The sequence below is a fragment of the Oryza brachyantha genome, chromosome 7 (genome assembly GCF_000231095.2).
Source record: "Oryza brachyantha chromosome 7, ObraRS2, whole genome shotgun sequence".
Taxonomy (NCBI): domain Eukaryota; kingdom Viridiplantae; phylum Streptophyta; class Magnoliopsida; order Poales; family Poaceae; genus Oryza; species Oryza brachyantha.
In genome coordinates, this window is record NC_023169.2 from 14,378,610 (window position 1) to 14,399,402 (window position 20,793).

Sequence of the window (20,793 nt, forward strand, 5' to 3'; positions counted from 1 at the left end):
TACCGTGCAACTTTGAAAATTAGTTTTAGGGTGGTTTGATTTTAAAAAATAGATAGATACTAACTTTGTAAAAAGACTTTATCTATAATAACTCTTGCTTGTTCCATAATGATTTTATTTTTTATTGGAGTTTGTTAAAATAATGAATATATGCATTGAGATTTGAAAAAACGGGGAGCAAATGTACTGGGTATGAAAAAGTGAAAGATATTCGGTCTTGCTAGCGTTGTAGCGTTGTGTAGTTATATGTAAGATGGACTAAAAATAAAGTTTTTTTTTAAAACGAATGGAGTGCTAAAAGGTGCTATAAATATTTTTTTCATAGAAAAAATCAAACGACATATTTACAAACGATAAATAATTTATGGATAAAACTTTTATATGTGTAATCTTCGTGATCTAAAAACCGATGCTGAAAAATAAACTTTAGAGAAGAACCTTAAAATCAACTCTAATGTAAGATTGAAAATTCAAATTTTAGCATATAAGCGTAAGCAACTATGAAAAGATGGGGTGAAAAACTGCTATGGCTTGTTGTGGTTGTACTTGCTCTGGTACTTTTTAAGTTGTTTCAGGGCATTAATAATTTTTTATTGGTCTTTTTTGAACTAATAAAATTATTACAATTATATGATCGGATGATTTTTTGACCAATCGTTAGTGACATTTTGCGTAATAAACCTTATGGATAAGTACTTATTATTATGTCTCCTAACTTGGGTTTGTCTAAACACATTTGTCAACTGTGGACTTAGACATTTTATATACACAGCTATTAAAACATTACAAAACACCATTGTAAGGGCAATACAACACAATTTTAATGCTGTTTTTTTATGATTTTGATGTCAAAATAGTATATTTTTATTCGTGTATCACCTTGTTAGTAAGAAATGCAAAAAAAAAGGGTTAAATGTTAATAAAACACGCGTTTGTATTTTTTAATCATGAAATTACCATTCAAATCAAGTCGTATTGTCCTTCGAGCGATATTTTTGCCATTTCTAATTTCTATTGCTGACGAGGGGGTAAAAGGTCCGATTTCATAGTTCTTAGAAACAAACCTGATCATCAAGGGGTGTAATACGACTTTATCCATAATTTTTTTAAAAAATAATTTTCATGCATTAATTAGTTGAGATTTAGATTTTTTTTTCACCTACAAGCATCTTGAAACGATAGTTAACTGTTTAAGAGCGGAGGGACTAATGTTGATTGCGTTGCTTCTCTCGTTTTCTTCTTTGATCTCCTGTAATGATCTTCCTTTCTGGCATTTCCCTTCCATTTGATATTTTTGTTTCTTGTGGTCCTGGTGTGGCCCTGTTTATGAGGAAAAGGACCTTGAACAAAGTTTTTCATGAAGTGATTGAATAGGACTAAAAGATAAGGAGAGGGTTAGGTGGGTGATTAAAGTGACATTAAGCAGCATTTTGTCCAGCTTTGGTGCCTAATCATAAGGGGGCAACTTGATGCTCTGATGGGTACGGCAGGGTGTTTTAATCAGAGCGTGGAAAAATTTTAGCTGATGGTTAATGCTAATTGGTGTAGCTCTTGGTACTAAATAGTGTAATTTCAACGATAAATCAAGAAGAATTTGGTTGTACTCTTGTTATAACGCCAGGACTCTCTTTCAGTTCCTGCTAGATGTAAATGGTAACTAAGAGCGTTTGTTTAGGTGTTTTATGAAAAAAGCCAAATGATATATTGCAAACGAAAAATAATTTATGAATAAAAATTTTATATACGTATTCTTAGCGATATAAAAGACAAGTCTAGGAAATAAACTTCAGTGAAAAATTTCAAAATCAATCTCAAATTTAAGATTGAAACTTTAAAATTTTTGCTTATAAGCACGAGCATAGGTTACAGATAGGGTAACTCTACTCGTGTTCTGACAACAACTCTTGTTAGAGAAAAATAAGTCTAGCGCCACAGTTTTACTGACATTATTATGGTGGTCGGTCCTGAATAACCCGAATGAATATGCATTTCCTTCTGCTTTGCAACGTCATTGTATCAGTCAGGGTTTGTATCAGCTGGTGCGTGTCAAATGCATCCATGTCAACTTCCTGGAAAGAAAACCTCCTTTACTTGGTTCAACTACCATTTCTGCTGAAACAATTGCAGATTCAACAGAAAGTCAATCCAAACCAGTTCAACACAAAGGCCTTGTTTAGTTCCACAAATTTTTCTCCAAAAACATCACATCGAATTTTTGGACACCTAAATAAAGTATTAAATATAGATGAATCAAAATACTAATTGTACAGTTATGTAAGAAATCTTGAGACGAATCTTTGAGCCTAATTAGTTCATGATTAGCCATTAGTGCTACAATAACCAACATGTGCTAATGACGGATTAATTAGGCTCAAAAGATTCGTCTCGCGGTTTCCAGGCTAGCCGTGAAATTCGTTTTTTCATTCGTGTCCAAAAACTCCTTCTGACATTCGATCAAACATTTGACGTGACACTTCTGCCAAAAATTTTCTCAATCTAAATACAACCAAAGTTCATGGGCAATGTTACACACGATGGAATTGACTGCTGCAGTGTGAAAAGGACGCGTAACTCCTAAGTTCCTTCGTTCACTTGCTCAACGGCTCTTATGTTTACCCCGCTGTTCTTTCAGTTTTTGTCGAGAAAAGTAGAACTGTTAGCTCAAATACGTGGTTCTCGTTATCTGCTTGTAAATCTATCAATCCTACCTAAATTCTGACCTTCCAAAATAAGCTTTAGGCCTTATTTAGTTCCTAAATTTTTTTTCCAAAAACATAATAACAAATTTTTTGGACACCTAAATAAAACATTAAATATAGATAAACCAAAGACTAATCGCACAGTTACGGAAGAAATCTTGAGACGAATCTTTTGAGCCTAATTAGTCCATGATTAGCCATAAGTGCTACAGTAACCAATATGTGCTAATGACGGATTAATTATGCTCAAAAGATTCGTCTCACGGTTTCCAGGCTAGCCGTGAAATTCGTATTTTCATTCGTGTCCAAAAACCCCTTCCGACATCCGATCAAACATTTGACGTGACACTTCTTCTAAAAATTTTCTCAATCTAAACACCACCTTAGAATTGATTTTTTTGAAGGAGAGGGGTGTGTTTAGCATAGTCTATTTTCTCATCATGTATTTTAAGTTATCAATAATACTGATATAAATATTTTATTTATAAATTATTTTTAAAGCTACTCAGTACATATTTTTACGACTTATTATCACTAACTCGACTAACTCGACTTATCAGAGCCGTAACATGGTAGCCTGTATGTTTTTTCCCTGTTTCTTAAAAATACGATTAAATCCTTGCGTGGAGATAGAATTTTTTCACTTAAACTCAGTTTCCAATAGTTTCGAATCCATTTCCCTAGTTTGGAACACCCGTTCACTTGGGACGTGTTTGGTTTTCTGCACGGAGGATGGCTCGCACCCGTGGAATGCATGCGATGATTGTTTGGTTGCCCGCACGGCCTCCGGCACCTGGCTCCACGCATGCAAAACGGACTCCTCGGCCAGGCTCGATAGAAACGCTCGTATCGAGCTTCTCTCCTCCTCCTGGTTGAGTCGGTGCAGTCGCGGGGGACGAGCGGGTGCAGCGCGCGGATGCCCAGCTGCAGGATGGGAGAGGGGGTCGCGCATCCCGTCACCCTCCTCTCCCCATTTGCTTGCTTCAAAACCTTCAGACCAATTGTCGCCATCACTATCGCCTAGAGGAACCCTTGTCACCATTGCCGGTGGAGCCCTTTCCCACTTCTTCAACGGCAGCACTCAGCAGCGGGCATACATGGTCTCACGGTCACCGGATCTGGCGGTCGGGAGCTCAGTTCCACCAAATCCGGTGGCCTTGAGTTCACCGTCATCAGATCCAGCGGCCACAAGGTCTGGCCATCCAGGAGGAAGGAGGGCTTGAAGAGGATGACTGATCTAGAAGCTTGACGAGCTTGAGGGGCGGCGTCGTCATCGTTGTCAGGGCTAGGACCTGCTTCTCCACCGCCACCGGATTTGGTAGGGACGAGCACCGACGGCTGCAGAGGGGAGCAGTAAGCGCCGAGCCGCCGCGAGAGTTTGGAGAGTGCGAGAAGTCTGGCCGTTGCCTTTTTACTTTCTATTTTTTCTACCTAGAGACGACGCTAATACTACTAATTTGAAAATTCACGATTAACACTGCTAATTTGAAAACTTAACACTGTTGATTTGTTCTGGTACTGTGCGTTCATTTGTTGCAAATGATTTCTTTTGTTAGCCTGAATTTGATAACAACATTTTTATACGAGTGAAGTGTACCAGCGGTCTCTAAACTTGTATGCATGTGTCATCTAGGTCACTGAACTCTCAAAATGCATTTTTAGGTCCCTGAACTTGTCCGGGGGTGTCATATAGGTCCAACGAGCTTTAACCCGCTCCATCTGACATGGCATGCCACGGTGTCACCTACAAGAAGGGAGAGAAAAGAATAAGGAAGAGAGAACCTGACATGTGGGACCCATGTGACACCACCAACATGTAGTCGCCACCGTGACATGCCACGTCAGCAGATGGAGTGGGTTAGAGCTCGTTGGACCTATATGACACTCCCAGATAAGTTCGGGGACCCAAAAATATATTTTGAGAGTTCAGAGACCTAGATGACATATACATACAAGTTTAGAGACAGCTGGTGTACTTCACTCTGTTTATATTTAGCATATGTTGATTTAGTATGAATTGTTATATAATAATAATAATATTGTTGAACTAATCTTACCCTATCAAATAAAGATGTAACCACACCAAAGTCCATACAACAAACCAAATAAAATCTTTTGCATACTGTGTTTCCAATATAGGCAACCAAATTTCTCTGATTATACCCAGGTTTATCCAATACGTAAACCAAACGGCTGCATTTGTATCTTTAAAGCCAGGCCACACTTATTCTGGATGAGAGATAGGCCAGGCTAGGACGCTGCGAGCAACCAAACACATCATTGGCCACTCGTTCACCCTCCATTTTCCTGCTCCACACGCTAGGTTTGTGGCCTGCCGCCTGTGCTCTCTCGCTACCACAGCTAAATGTGCTTCCGGCCTTGTCTAGTTGCTAAAATTTTTGGTAAAAGGGTCACGTCAAACGTTTGATCGGATGTCGGAAGGGATTTTCAGACATGAATGAAAAAGCGAATTTCACAGCTCGCCTAAAAACCGCGAGACGAATCTTTTAAGCCTAATTAATATATCATTAGTACACGTGGGTTACTATAACACTAATGGTTAATCATAGACTAATCATGCTCAAAAAATTCGTTCACGATTTCCCCTATAACTGTGCAATTAGTTTTTATTTTGATTTATATTTAATGATTCATTTAATTGTTCAAAGATTCGATGTGATGTTTTATTAGAAATTTTTCGGAGAACTAAACAGGGCCTCCGTCGTGGTTTTCTCTTTCTCGTAAGGAGATCGATCCGCTTTTCATGGATTCACGGCCGCGGGTCACTGTCTGCACGAACCGCGCATTTATGTTTCCGTGTTGCGTCGCTCCGATCGATCCTCCGGTGGATGGTAGAGCAAGCGCAGCCCAAGAGCGTGCCAAGAGAAACAGAAAGCGAAAGAGACCACGCACGGTGAGGTGAGGGTCGTTCACACGCTGTCGCTGATGATGAGATGCACGGACACGGAGCATACGATGCCCACACGTACACATGGTAGTCGCGGACGGGACTTCCCCCCGCGGAATTACGCGATCCCCACCTGACTTTGGTGAGCTCTAGGCTGCGCATTGGTCCAGAGTTTGAATCTTTGCGAGGTACTCCCTCTTTCAAAAAAAAAATCAATTCTTCGGTTCCCGTGTCACCGTCCGTCTTATTTAAATTTTTTTTAAAAATTAGAAAAAAAATTAGTCACACGCAAAGTACTATTCATGATTTATCATCTAATAAAAATAAAAATATCAATCGTAAAAAAATTTGAATAAGACGAAGAGTTAAAAATTATATGTGAAAAATGAAAAATTGGTTTATTTAGGACAGAGGGAGTACATACTACAGGTCAGTAGGTCACGCTCGCGCGCGCACCCATACTCGTGCCCCTGCACTTGTGCGGTTGTGCCCGCACATATATATACTTGGATGTGGCACAGCACGCGTCTAAGGACTTGTTTAGTTTGTAAAAAAATTTTACAAAAGCATCACATCAAATATTTAGATACACATTTAGAGTATTAAATATAGTCTAATTAGAAAATAAATTTTAGATTCCGCTTAGAAACCGCGAGACGAATCTTTTGATTCTAATTAATATGTCATTAGCACATGTTGGTTATTGTAGCACTTATGGCTAATCACGTCTTAATTAGGCTCAAAAGATTCGTCTCACGATTTCCTATATAACTGTATAATTAGTTTTAGTGTTCATATATATTTAATGCTTCATTTAGATATCCAATGATTCGATGGGATGTTTTTGAAAAAAGTTTAAACTGTTGGTACACATTTCTTACTAGAAATGATACCTATCAATACATGATGAAACTTATGGGAATCATACCGAGTGTCTTGATACATGTTGGTATCAAACCGATACTTTTAAGTGTTAGGCCTCAGGGCCTTATGTAGCGCTATCAAAAAAACTTGAGGCTTGCAAGTAGCTTGAGCTTGACTTGTTGTAGGCTCAATTCAAGCTCAGTTTGAACTCCTAAAGAGCATGAGCTAAGCTGGAGCTTCAAACGGGCCTGACAACATATGATTTTTATTGTTTATTTAATAAACTAGTAGATCAAATATTGTATTTATATACATCCATAATTCCATACGATGAATTAGCTTCGTTTGACATCAATATTTAACTTATTCCTTTTTCTCCTCTTTCATTAATGTGTTTAAATAAAATAATTATTTTCATGAATATATTATTCTTGAAATGCATGTTATATCACTTATGAGAAAAGTCTCACGTCTTAAGTATCTAGTGTAATATACTATATGGAAAATATGCAATTTAGATTGGTTTAAACTGTTGCGGGTATATGGGTGACCCGACAGGTAAGGTTTACCCAAGCGGATATGGATATGGGGAAATTTTTCCACCCGTGACGGGTATGGATATTTTGATGGTATAAAATTTTGCTATTAGATATAAGTATGGGGTACCAATACCCGACGGTTATTTACTCGACGGTTATTTACTCATTGCCATCCCTACCATAGATGGGCCAACTACGAAACATTGTTTTTTTTTTAGGGGGGCGGGGGGGGGGGGGTAGGATCTGTTTTCACACGATGAAACCGAACTCTATACCAAACCAAAACAGGAATAAAAACCGCACATACAACCAAAAACTGAAGAAAAGCTAAATTTCGGTTTTGTTCTGTTATGGTCTCGGTAAAAAGATATCCGCTGCTACCATTTAGTGCATTCAGATTTTAGTATTACAGTCACTCTCATCCAGACCTTCAATTATTCAGAGAAATAAACAACTCACATGTTATTCAACTCTAGCTGATAGTAATATAATAATTTGTATTAAAATAATCTTTAAGTGAAAATAAACATTGCCTTGGTATAAGCGAGATGACATATTAACAATTTAAAAATAACTTATGAGAAACTTTTACATGTTCTTATCGTTCTAAAACCAAATGTTGGAAAATAAATTATGGTAAAAAAACCTCAAAATCAACTCTAAAATTAAGCTTTAAAATTTAAATTTTGGCTAATGCTTATATGACGTTGCCAAAATGAGTTGTTGGTTATTGCTATAATGGGTGCTTTTGTGAGGCATAATACTTAATTTTTTTTCCAATAGTTCCATCAAGTTTAAAAGCATCGTTATAATATATATTTTAGCCAAATTTATTTGAAATCCACCGATTTTGTTCAATCAATTATCACGGTTATCGATAAACACACGGAATAGCAGTGCCTAAATGATACTCCTTTCGGGGTTTTTTTTTTTTTGATGCCGTTGACTTTTTGATTTATATTTTATCATTTGTTTTATTTAAAAATTTTATCCAAATATACAAAATTATAAATCATGCTTAAAGTTACTTTAGTAATAAACGAAATCATAATAAAATAGTCAATAATTATATAAATTTTTTGAATAAGACGAAGATCAAACATAGATAAAAAAAGTCAATGGCCTTAAAAAATCGGTGGGAGTACTCTATTACGAACCCTAGAGAGCAGTCCCTGGCTGGAAAATTTTGGAGTTGGGATCGACTTGTATACATGCCTGTTTTAGGCGTTACGCGTTAGCAACGGGGGGCTCTTTCCACTCGGGCGTCTGACCACGACCGCGTACATGCGACACGGCAATAGCACTGTCAGACTGAACAAGGAATACAATACACAACCCTTTCCTTTCCCTTTACTAAATAGCGTGTTTCTGGATCGTACACTCTCTTTCTTTAGCTTGCTTCTGGATCACACAGTTTGACGATTCAGGCTGTCAAGACTCCAAGATGGGGGGTACTTTAGACCTGAGACTTCTTCTGTTCTTTAGGAAAGAAAAAAGCAATGAGAAAAACTGCACAAACTTCCAGAGGAATTCGAACATCGCTAATTGTTTGATTAATAAAGCAGCCATTTTGGCTAGTGTTCGTATGTGGTAAATATATTGTCATGTGGTCGCGTGGCTGTCCAAATCGGCACCATCCATGGCTGACCGCGTCCACAGTGTCCCCGTCCACTCCGGCCATATTGAATTCAACCGTGGCATGGACTTGTTTTCAGCACGCCTGCAGGCGGCGGCGGCTGCTGCAGCTGCAGCAGCAGCTCGACGTACCGCTCAGTTCCAACTGGATCGGTCGCCGTTCTCATGCTTGGCGTGACAGGCGGACAGGGCCGGGTGAGCCTTTTATATTGGAAGGGCTAGCGTGATTTTAATTAATTAATTATTTATTTGCTCTTCAAGAATCAACGAGATGCTGGCTGGTCATGCCGGAACCTTATAGATCCTAGGAGCTCGGCGGCGAGGGATCTCGGCGGGTGGGACGGGGCGGAGCTCGTCGGCGCGGCGGTCGGGGGGCACCGGATCTCGGCGGCGACAGCGCTCTCGGGCAGGGCAGGGAGCTCGGCGGTGAGGGATCTCGGCAGCGGCGGCGGCCCCGAGCCCTCGAGCGGGGCAAGCCGCGGCGAAGCTCGCCGGCGGCGCCCTCCGACGTCTTGCTCTTGTCGTCGAGCTTGGTGTCGGTAGATCCGAGCCCAAACGGCGGCGGCACAACCTCGGCGACGACCACAGGGCATTCCTCTTCTCCCTTCTACTTTTTTGGTTTCACTGAGAAAGTTCTGACAAAGCCACCGGCTCCTGGAGAGGGGACGCGCCCCTCCCCAAGGCCACAATCCACAGCCATCTGTCATGCGTGCTCCGACGTGGTGGGCTAGAGCCACACGCCACGTCGGAGCATAGTGCATACTCTAACAGTCACACCATGAGTCCATGAGACGAAGCAAAGCAAAGCAATTCACCAAAGCAAAGCCCTGGTCGAGTGAGCACTGATGTCCGGTTGTATGTGGAATTTGTAGTCTACAACTTTAACTATTAGGGATTAATTTTGTTGTCGATGTCTCGATGAACATTATGTACTCACTCCAGTTGGAAATAATTAGCTAAGACTCTATGCGCCGGACATTTTTATTGTCCAAAGCGTCACATATTTCCGTCCCCGGACATGGGATATGCTAATACTTTGTTCGATTTTTAATATTCAATGGCGTCGACTTTTTTACATATATTTAAATATTTGTCTTATTTAGAACTTTTATGCAAATATACAAAAATTTAACTCATCTTTAAAGTTCCTTTAGTGATAAAATAAATCAAAACAAATTTAAAAATAACTATATATATTTTTAATAAGACCAATTATTAATCATAGACTCAAAAGTCAAAGACATTGAATATAAAAACCGAAAGGACTATGTTTTCAACAGGGTTTTAGTAAATCCAAAGATTTGCCGTTGCTTCTAACTCTTTACAGTATATATGAGTTGTGCGTGAGCATGTGCGTCTATCGTGTAATAGTATAAAAACATAACTATGGTTATATCCTCTCACTGTAACGGAAAATATGTGACATGTCATCGTCACAACTTGTGAGCCTAATGGGACAACGTTATTCTATGATTCTGTTGTGCAATACAAATCGTTAGGAATGTGTATGGATCAGTTCATATGTAATCCATTATCGGCTCTAATTATACTAAATGAATTAAGGTTTGTTTTTAAGGTGTTAAAAGATGAAACTTGGTTAATTTAAGTTCAAGTAGAGTACGAAAGGGTTTGTGGCATAGCTGTTATAAGTACTCGAGTAGCACCTCTAGATCCTAGGTTCGACTTTCGAAACTCGTTGCCCTCTAATATGTGTTAACATGGTCCACAGCTTTCCATTATCAAGTATGCAATAACGACAGGTGTTGGTTCAGTATTTACGTGGTATCCCACATGTATTAGATCTGGTACATACCCAATACTGATAGGTGTCGGTCAATATCGATGGATATTGTTTAGTATCGATGGGTATTACTCGTTACCTATAGGATATAAGATCGGGTATCGACGTGTAACAGCTGGTACCACATGGTACCAATATCATCTTGTGCAAATGGGATCCTAATTATCCTATATAATAGTAGCTCTATGTTATTATACGTGATCTCGTTTGGACAAGATACTCGGCGGGTATTGAATTTGGTGAAAAATGTATGGATGGTTTAAATATCTATGGTTTTGGTTAATGGTCTAGGCTAATTTGATATTGGACTATGACGTGCATTTAAACTTGTGGTATTTATTACCCATGGGTAAACGGGTATGGGGATCATAAGAACGTTTCCATACCCGCGTATCCATCGGGTGAAGGAATTTGCCCGATTACGTACCCACGGGTGATATATTTAGTTCATACCCGTACCCTAATGGAGTAAATATCCATCGGGTCTCGGGTCGCAGGTCCCCGTTGCCATCTCTAATCCATGGTCAAGTCCATAGTTTCCTTCTTATCATGTCTATATCTAAAGGAATAAGTCTATTCGAGGTCCCTCAACTTAACATCAAATCTATTTGGGGTCCCTTAATCCTAAAACCAGAAATATGTACCCCTAAACTCGTATAAACCGTTTAAAAATGGTCCCTTGGTAGCATTGACTTAATTTTTACCTGGTTTTGCTGATGTGGCATCTAGTGGGCCTCACCTGTCAGGTTTTTTTTTTCTTTTCTCTTTCTTATTTTTCCTTCTCACCCTTGCTCTTCAGTGCACGTACTGCATATCTCTAAGCTCGTCTAGGTCGAACCCAACCCTATCGGCGTCGCCGTCGTCACGGCGCACGAGCTCTGCGTTGCTGTCGCCGTCCTCCACCGCTTCGGCCAGGAGCCGGACATCACAGCCAACGCCCGCAGCTACGTCGTCTGCCTCCTCTCGGAACTCGCCGTCACCTCCTTCCTCGGCCCGTGCAAGTCGTACCTCAGGGCGCAGGAGATCACGCTCCCCACGCTCTTCAGCTCTGCCCTCGCGCTGGTGCTCCACGATCCCCTCACCATGTGGATGGCCAGGACCAAGGGCATCCAGAGCGTCGCTGCTGTCGTCTGGATCAGCGACCTGGCCGTCGCCGTCATGCTCGCCACCTACGTGCTGGCCTCGGAGCGACTGCGGAAGGTGGTCACTGGAGCAAACGACGGGCGACTGGCTACGGCTCCTCCGGCTGGCCGTGCCGAGCTGCCTGAACACGCGCACGCCTCGAGTGGTGGTGCTACAAGATCCTGGTCCTCCTGATGGGACGGCTCCTGGATGCACGGCGCATGGTGGGGGTGATGACGGTGGGCGGCGTGGCGGGAAGGGTGGCGACCTCTTCGCGGATGCAACGCTCCACATCCGGGCGCGAGGACAGTAGCCAGAAGAACGAGGTGAGTGTTGAGGACATGGTCTCTCCTCCCGGCGAGGAGGAAGCTGATGACGACGCCACGGAGGGCCATCTTGGTGTAGCTCCTGTCCTGGCTCGACATGAACCAGCACCAGAGGTCATGCTTCTCGTGGTCGGCACTTAACTCCTCCCGCCATCCGCGCCCGTAATCCCGCGTCGGATGCCCCAAACCGCCCTCTAGCCTGCATGGGCCACCGCTATCCCGCGTCCGCCGGCCGCCCGCGCTCCGCCCTCCAGCCAGCGTGGCTCGCCGCACGCTGTCACCGCTAGCACCACCGCCGCCCCCGCGTAGTTCCGCGCGGACCGCGCCCCAGCTACCGCTAGCCGCCCGGCCGCCACCCTTAACCTCACCAGCCACTCACCCCAGCATTGCAAACTGCCGTCACTGTCCGTGCCCCAGGCGCCGCAAGCCGCTCGCACCTAACCTCGCCAGCCGCCAGCCGCTGCGCCGCCGCCGCCGAGCTCCCCCCCTCCAGCCCATGCTGGCCACTGGCCTGCCACCGCTCGCGCCCCAGCCTGAGAGAGAAGAGTGGAAGATGAGAGAGAGGAGAGACCGGTAGAAAAAGAAGAAAGAAAAAAAGTATTGAGAAAAATCTGACAGATGGGACCCACCACATGCCACTCAGCAAAACCGGACTAAAATTGAGTCAATACTGTCGAAGAATCTTTTTTAACGGTTTACACAAGTTTAGGGATACACATTTCTGGTTTTATGGTTAAGGGACCTTAGATAGACTCGATGTTAAGTTGAGGGATCTCTTATGAACTTATTCCATATCCAAACGCACGAGTATTACAGATCAGAGTTCCTATGGGCCAACGCCAATGGTGGAGCGGCTAGCAATTCGGCATCGATGCAACATTCAGAGGTGCGGTAAACTGAAAACCGAGCCAACGTACCGATCTACCTCGCTTCCTTTTCCCTTGGTTTTTTATTTTTGCGAGAAGTTCTTCGGTTGGTATTTTCCAATAATCAAACTATGATTAAACCGAGTAAACCTACCGAACAAACCAATATAGGGGTGGTCGTATGGCATACTTGCAAACAAAAAGTAATTATAAATAAAAATTTTATATAACATATTCTTAATGATTTAAAACTCAAGGCTAGAAAATAAACTACAGCGAAAAATCTCTAAAATAAACTTTAAATTTATGGTTGAAAATTTAAATTTTGATTTATAAGTATAAGCAGAAGCGAAAATATGAGGGTGATAAAAACCGATTGCATACCCTAGCTAATGGATGATAAGGTGGATACCTACTTTGAGGTACCCCAGACTCCAAAAGTGGTGGGACTTTACTCTTCTACCATCCAATAATTTAAAAAACACCGCTAATGGAGCTTATTAAATTACAAGAATATGAGCTTTGGACTACTATAAATTATTACAATAATATACTATGTGTTTATTTCAGATTATTTCTAATAACCTACGTTATAATAATTTTAAGTGGAATAAAACATGACCTGATTATAAACAAATCGATGAGGCCACGCAGTTATCATTGGTATGGTAAACACTAACGAGTCTCTACTTGTCTACCGGGGTCGTTCGGAAGATGTAAATGCGCTCTCACATCCATCAATGAGTAACTTTAAATCCTAGCCATTTCCTCTCCCACCTCATTTTATCCCAACCGTCTGCTCTCTTCATTTCAAAATACTCTCCCCATTTCTATTATTTTGTTGTTTTGAATAAGTGTGTGATTAACCTTTAAATCTTTTACTATCATTAATTTTTAAAATATTTAGTTAAAAACACTAAGATAACACGTATATACGAGTCATAAATAGTACTTTAATAAAAAATAAATAAACATATTTTTATATGTTTTAATAGAAAATCACAGTCAAAAATTTATTTGGAAGACCATGTCATTGTCCGAAACTATAAGAATTGTTAAACTAGAGGCAGTATAAGCATGATGTTGTATTCGTTTCCTATCCTACTTTCATTTCATCATAGCGAATTGGCGAGCAACAAACTAGTCCAAGATGGGGGCAGATAGACAACTACTGAACTGTGGGTATGGGCCAGATGGCTTGCTTTTCTGGTGAACCTTGTGGTAGTGGGCTGGGAGTGTGCTGGTAGCTAAGCTCGCAGACTCGGACAGAAAGCGGCCGGGCGGGCAAGATGCAGAGTTGGGGACGCAGGCCATGCCTGGTTTGGAATTTTTTTTATTTTTTTATTAAATCTTTTCAAAATAGCAAATTTAACCTCTCAATGGCCAGTTAGTGGGCGTGAAATATAAAATGCTCACTGACTGGATGTGGTATCCTATATGGCAAACAAGGAGAGGAGAGAAAGGGACGGCCATTGGAGAGAGTGTCACTTTTGCCCCATCTTGTCGCGCAGCTACTGGATGTTTTATCTCCTCGCAAGAGGGCATCTGCAAAATTGCTATGACGGCAGGTGGAGGGTGTGTCCATTTTACAAGTGGCCCCCTTACTTTCCTATAGTTTGGCATTTTAAGGCCAAGTAAGGGGCTCCATGCATAACAACTAGGAAGATGGTTGGCGGGCTTTTCTCTATTTAGTGGAGAGGACAGAGAAAGCACTTTTTAAATTTATTTTATTGATATTTTCTATTCATCTAGGAGCACACAAGAACCAACCATGAAAAATCTAGGCTTAAACGGACGAATTATGTGACCCATATAATTTTTCAAATTTTTATCAAACGGGTTTTCGAAGCTTCTTGCCTGAAATACTCAAGTCTTGTAAGCGGTATTTCGCCAAACCCGACGAAGTGGGGGATAAACAGATGTAACTTTTCTGTTGATGTCCATGAATGTAAATTTTACCGATTTTGAGTCCATATAAGAAATTTATCACCGTTTTAGCGAAGGACACTCGAATCATGGCTTTTAGTCTCTCGAGTGATTTTGCAGGCCCCCCTTGCTCGGGCTTAAATGCCCCCCTACTAGGTGACAGGGGGTGCCTACAAATTAGCCAGAACCCACCCCCTTTCGTCTAGCTTTGTGTATTTACGGGCAACCCCTCTTAGGGGTAAAATGCACAACTATAGGGTGTCAAGGGGGCGTCTGTAAATATGCTACTCTCTGTCCAACAGCCATTACCTTTACTCCAGTAAACGTTTGACACGTCAAATTTTCGCGTTCAGCTAGTGGCCGTTTTATATTTTGTGCCCACTACCTGAGCCTTGGGATGCTAGATTTACAATATTTTGAAACAAAAATCTATCTTTTAAGATTTTTAATAGAAAAAAATAAAATAAAAATTTATATATTTGGTGGCTTAGCGTATGGCTAGGCCAGCACGAGAAATGAACGATTGCTACGAAGTTGTTTTGTTTGCCCTCTTGCTCCTGGCCGCTCCTTCCGTCGAGGCGTCGACAATGCCATTCGTTACAGATCTCGACGTGAACTATGCAGTGTTGTTATTAGGCCTTTCCAATTGTAGGAGGCGCCTAATAGAAGTGAAAAACATTAGTATATATCTTTTTTTCCACAATATAAAACTTTATAGCTCTATCGAAATTTATAAGAATAATAATGAGTCTAGAGACTCTACATATATACACATAATATATAAATTAATGAACAAATAAATTTAGAAAAAAAACTAAAAAATCTTATCTTACAGTATAAACGGAGAAGCAGGAGAGAAAAGATCATCACGTGTGGTTTGGTTTTTTATTCACACTTGATGAGTTCCCCTACGGTATGCTACACTTGACTTGAATATGGTGCGCGGATCGTCCGACAAGTTTGTACCTCCAAAGGTACCAACCGGTGGATCATCGATGGTGCGAACGCCGGCAGCGTCGCTCGCAGGGCGGTAGGCCCGGCCCGCCCGGTAGCACTTATGCTGCTCGTACGGTCGTACCGTTTGCGGCCTGTGGGTAGCAGCTCAGTCACACGGATGCGCATCTCTGAACAGTTGAAATGCACTCGGGTAATCTGAAACCAACAAGTGAAATGCTTCATCCACCGGTTTGTGCTTCTTACGATTGTTCGTTGTCCCGTCCCCAATGTCCATGAGGTGTTTTAAGCGAGGCCAGGAATTGCCACTCGTCTTCTTTTTATTTCAGAGGACGTTATTTACGAGAGTATGTATCCCAGGACCGTAACGCATTTCAAGCTGCCTTAATCAGGCCTCAATTAGACTTAGTAAGCCCAAATTTCCGGCCCATCGACGTAGACAGGACAGAACAACCCTAATGTTACATCTTTTCACTCATGTTTATGCATATATGCTAAAATTTAAATTTTCAAAATTATATTTAAAGTTAATTTTGAGATTATTTTTTCACCGAAGTTTATTTTCCAGCACAAACTTTTTTAGATTGGTAAGAATATGTATATAAAAAATTTATTTATAAATTATTTTTATTTATAAATATATCAGATTGGTAAGAATATGTATATAAAAAATTTATTTATAAATTATTTTTATTTATAAATATATCGTTTGGTTTCGTTCGTAAAAAAAACCAAATAATCGACCCTTCCCTTATCTCAGACATCACGTGGAGAGTAACAAGCCTGGGGTATCTTACCACTTTTTACCAGTAGGTCCGGTACAAGGTGTACCAAAAAAACGAAAAAAAAAACTTTGGCCCTCGTCTTTGGATTTTTGTATTGGAAAAGGACAAAGCAGGATTTTACAAAAAAAATAATGTATAAATAAAAGTTTTATATACACCTTTTTAATGATCTAAAAATAAAGATTGAAAAATAAATTTAAAAAAATTAAATCAACTTTAAATTTAAGATTAATTATTTAAATTTTAGTTAACAGGCTAAGCAACAGCGAGGCTGCCGGTGTACTGAGATAGCACAAGCGAGTACGAGCAGCCACCAGCCATCCAGGCTTTCCAGCATCTCAGTATGTATCTAAAACACCTTTCACGTGTCACAACCAAGCTCAAGAACGAAAGGCAAATTATCAAACACTTTTATCATTTCGATGATACATTACGCCGATCCATAACGTACATGCACAAAACACACACTGCATCATCATCGTCGTACTCCAGAAACGGTACACGTACGTACGCACGCACGGACGCACGCTGCACGCACACGCGCGCACACACCTCCCTCGTTCCGTACAAAGCTTAAGGAGAGTCGAGTCGACCACGCGTGCACCCACTCTACCTGGTTACTAGTACGTACTACGTACTCACGTACGTAAAACCCTCCAGTACCCCTGCACCTGCAGCTAAGCTGCACTGTCGTAGTACGTACGCGAAAAGCACCCCCCAAACAACGTATAACCCGTCACGCACCCAGCTCACCGTGGCAGGCGCGCGCTCGCCGGCGATGGGGTGGATGGATGGATGCGAGCGCCGGTGGGCGCTCACAACCGGTGGCACTCGCCGAGGGGCGCGCCGCCGGCGCACTGGTTGTGCTCGTACGGCCTGCAGCCGTGGCGGATGACGCCGTGCAGCCTCGGGAGCGGGCCGCAGAGGCGGTTGTAGCTGAGGTCCAGCGTCTGCAGCGTGGAGAGCGCGGCGAGCGACCTGGGGACGGTGCCCCTGATGCGGTTGTGGCTGAGGTCCAGGTAGGTGAGCTCCGGCGGGAAGACGAGCTTGCTGAGGTCGAAGTCGAGGTTGTTCCAGGAGAGGTCCACCTTGCCGATGGGCCGGCTGGCGGCGAAGAGGAAGGAGGCGTCGCCGGTGAGGTCGTTGTGGGAGAGGTCGACGGTGTTGATCTCGTCCTGCGCGTCGTCGCGCGGGATCGGGCCCGTGAGCTGGTTGTAGGAGAGGATCAGCGACCGGAACTGCCCCTGCACGAGACCCGCCGGGATGGGGCCCGTCAGCTGGTTGCGGCGGAGGTCGAGCGACCGGAGGTTGGGGAGGTCGGAGAAGGAGTTGGGGATGGGGCCGGTGAGGCGGTTGTTGGAGAGGTCGACGGAGTCGAGGCTGCGGATCCGCGCCAGCGAGTCCGGGATGACGCCGGAGACGTTGGTGTGGGAGATGGTGAGGAACTGGAGGTTGGACAGCGCGGTGAGGCAGGCCGGGATGGGGCCGGAGAGCCCCGGGAGGCGGAACAGCGACAGCGACATGAGCGCCGTCAGCCCGGCCACGGCGGACGGGATCTGGCCCCGCACGTCGGAGGCGCCGTCGATGAAGACGTTGTTCACGCGCCCGGCCTCGTCGCACCGTACGTGGTCCCACTCGCAGCAGTCCGTCGACGCCGGGGACCACGTCGACAGCGTCGCCGGGTTGCCCAGCGACTGCTTCACCCTCAGCAGCGCCTGCTTGTCGCCCGGCGGGCACCGCGTCGCCCTCGCCGGCGCAGCCACTGCCACCAGCAGCAAGACGGCGAGCATGACCGAGGCCGTCGACGCCATTGTACTCTACAGCTCTAGCTAGCTCGTGTGTGTGCTGGAGCTGGCTGGACTGGAGTGTGTGTGAGTGTGAGTGCGGGAGTGACGAGCTCTCGGGGTGGTATAAAAAGAGCAGCGCGTGGAGGCGTCTGAATCAGTGTGCAACTGTCCATGCATGATGGGATAAACGATTCATTTTTCTTCCATTTTTTTTCTCTCCCCCTCGTCTCGTTTTTTACCACCCATGAAGAATTTTTTTATTAAATAAACATTTTTATCAAGTAATTTTATTACTAAACCATCGAGCAATTTTTTTTTAAAAATAAACCTTTTGATCGTGCAAGTATTGGTGACGTGACAAGACAATGTAATGTTAATGGCGTGGTTAAAAGGTTCATACGGTGAAAATATTTTTTTCAAAGATTTAGTAATAAAATTATTTATTTAAAAGGTTTAGAAAATAAAAAAAATTCTCATCGAACCGGGACATGCCGGGGGCCTCGGACACCGAGACGGCCAGCGATGTGTGGTACGAGCGAAGACGAGAAGGATTCGCGGTGAATGATGAGTACACTCCATAGTAAAAACGAGTCGATCCCTGACACCGCAACATGCCAAACCCACACACGCGCACGCACAGATCGTGAGATGGGAGGTAACCGGGAAGCATCGGCGTGGGTTCGGCGCGCGATTGGTGCTCGCATGATTAGTATCAGCATGTGGGTGGGAACTCGCCGGCTCCCGTGCTCCGGCCGGCGCCCACATTGCTGGGTGCGCGCCTCTGCGCCGGCCGGCCGGCCGTCCGGCACGGCACGCAATCGTATTAACTCGCGGACATGTGCGCGCCGATCTCCCAGAAGCTCAAGACGCCGGGGGGGCGTCGCGTAGCTAAAGCTACCACCTGTTCTGGATACGCTTGTCTCGGTTATGATCGGCAAAGACTCAAATGAACGGGACGACAGCTCGTTTTTTGTGCAAGTCAAACATTCATGATACTACTAGCAATCAGGGACTTACTTTTAAATCCACATGAAACAATTATGCGCAGCTTTGCAAATTGCAGCCTTGTGATTGAAACGCATATAATGCATATCTCCCCCCCACTAATTGTTTCAGAGAAGAAAATGGGGGCGAAATGCATGTTCTACTGTTTGATTTTGTTAGACATATGCTCATATGCATTGCATTATCGTCTCGCAGTGGCAGGGATGATAAAGAGCAGGCTGCAGAGCCCCACGGAGACAATCAAGGAGACGTCGCATGCAAGCGGTGGTGGTGCATCAGTGCATGAATGAATGCAAAGCTGACCAGGTCCATCGCTCCCGTCAGCCCGTGAAAAACGATCAGGATCAGCAGCAGCGTGAGCCATCGTCGCCGCGCCACGTACTCGCGTAGCCCCGCGCCCACTGCACCCGTCCGTCCCACGCGACGGACGACGTCCCTGTCGTCTCTCCGATTCCCCGAACCAAAGACGTACGCGCTGTCACGCTGAAGAGCGCACAGAGCCAAAAGTTGCTCGGCTCGGCTCGCCCCGTATCACGTCTTCAGTTCAGGCGAGCGAGAGGCGGCCATGTGGGGGTGGCAAAATAATGCGGCATGGACGTGGTCCGACAGGGTTCAGGCCGCCACGAGAGCGCATGTGGAGGCTTGGGCGGCGAGCGGAAAAAAGAGAGGAAATAAAAAGGTTTCTTTCGGCTTTCTGGGCTGGCTGCCCGGGCCGCACGCATGCAGCTTTGCGTCTAACCAAACCTCCCTTGCATCAAACGATAAAAACCTGCATGTTTTCGGAGGACTGGAATCTCATTATGACGCTTTAGAACAAAGGAATGGCTCCCGTAAACAAGTTGTACAAACTTGTGTTGATCTCCTGCGTTTGTAGCACGTCCTGCACATCTCTTGGGTTTTCACATTCGTGTGTCTTTCAAATCTTCGTGCGAAGCCATCGACGCTTTTGCTCTGTGCTCTGCGCTACGGCCGGCCTGGGCATCCAGCTACGCACCCACATGCATCGGCCGAACTGGAGATGCACGCTGCAGGGCGCTGCTGTGCTCAGAGCTCAGCTCACCCTCTGCTCGCATCGGGCACACAAGTTACCAGTTTGATCACCAGCGAGCGTGCGACAACCAGACCAGATAACACCGCCGTTTGTGCGATTTCTTTACGCAAAAAGGCAGGGGTTTTGGTTGGATCGCGAAACCGAGGCGAGGCGATGCGATTGTGCCTGCGCCAAGTTGCCTGCCGACGTAACACACTTGATGATTGTTTAATATACTGAGGTTTCAGCGAGCTTGGGCTGGAACTTACCTCCTCTTCATGCGATTGCTGGCTGCCAAAGCGGTGGCTTATGCTTCGCTGGTTTGCTTTTTGATGCGCCATGGTGTTCGTCTCAAGATCTCTCACGTGTTGACTGAAAATTGTTGTATTAGGTGTAGTCTCCGGTTGCAGCTTTTTTAACAACGGGGAATTATAATCAGCCTATGGGTGGTGGTATCCTTTTGAATTATACTAGTACTGGTAGTACTTCATCACACGACAAATACTCTCTACTACTACAGTCACCAGCAGAAGCTTTTCTTAACAG

General features: G+C 43.8%; 2 protein-coding genes across 2 annotated transcripts; one reads left to right on the forward strand and one right to left on the reverse strand.

Annotated features, from left to right (window-relative positions):
* Positions 1–8,649: 8,649 nt before the first annotated feature.
* LOC107304562 (protein DETOXIFICATION 51-like) lies at positions 8,650–11,763 on the forward strand. The gene is made up of 3 exons (XM_040526326.1): positions 8,650–8,773; positions 8,947–9,116; positions 11,278–11,763. Exons 1-3 carry the CDS (start codon positions 8,650–8,652, stop codon positions 11,761–11,763), a joined length of 780 nt encoding a protein of 259 aa, XP_040382260.1.
* Positions 11,764–16,814: 5,051 nt separating this feature from the next.
* Positions 16,815–18,304, reverse strand: LOC102708631 (polygalacturonase inhibitor 1). Its single transcript, XM_006657797.3, has one exon. It carries the CDS (start codon positions 18,234–18,236, stop codon positions 17,241–17,243), a length of 996 nt encoding a protein of 331 aa, XP_006657860.1. The 5' UTR covers positions 18,237–18,304; the 3' UTR covers positions 16,815–17,240.
* Between the last annotated feature and the right edge of the window lie 2,489 nt (positions 18,305–20,793).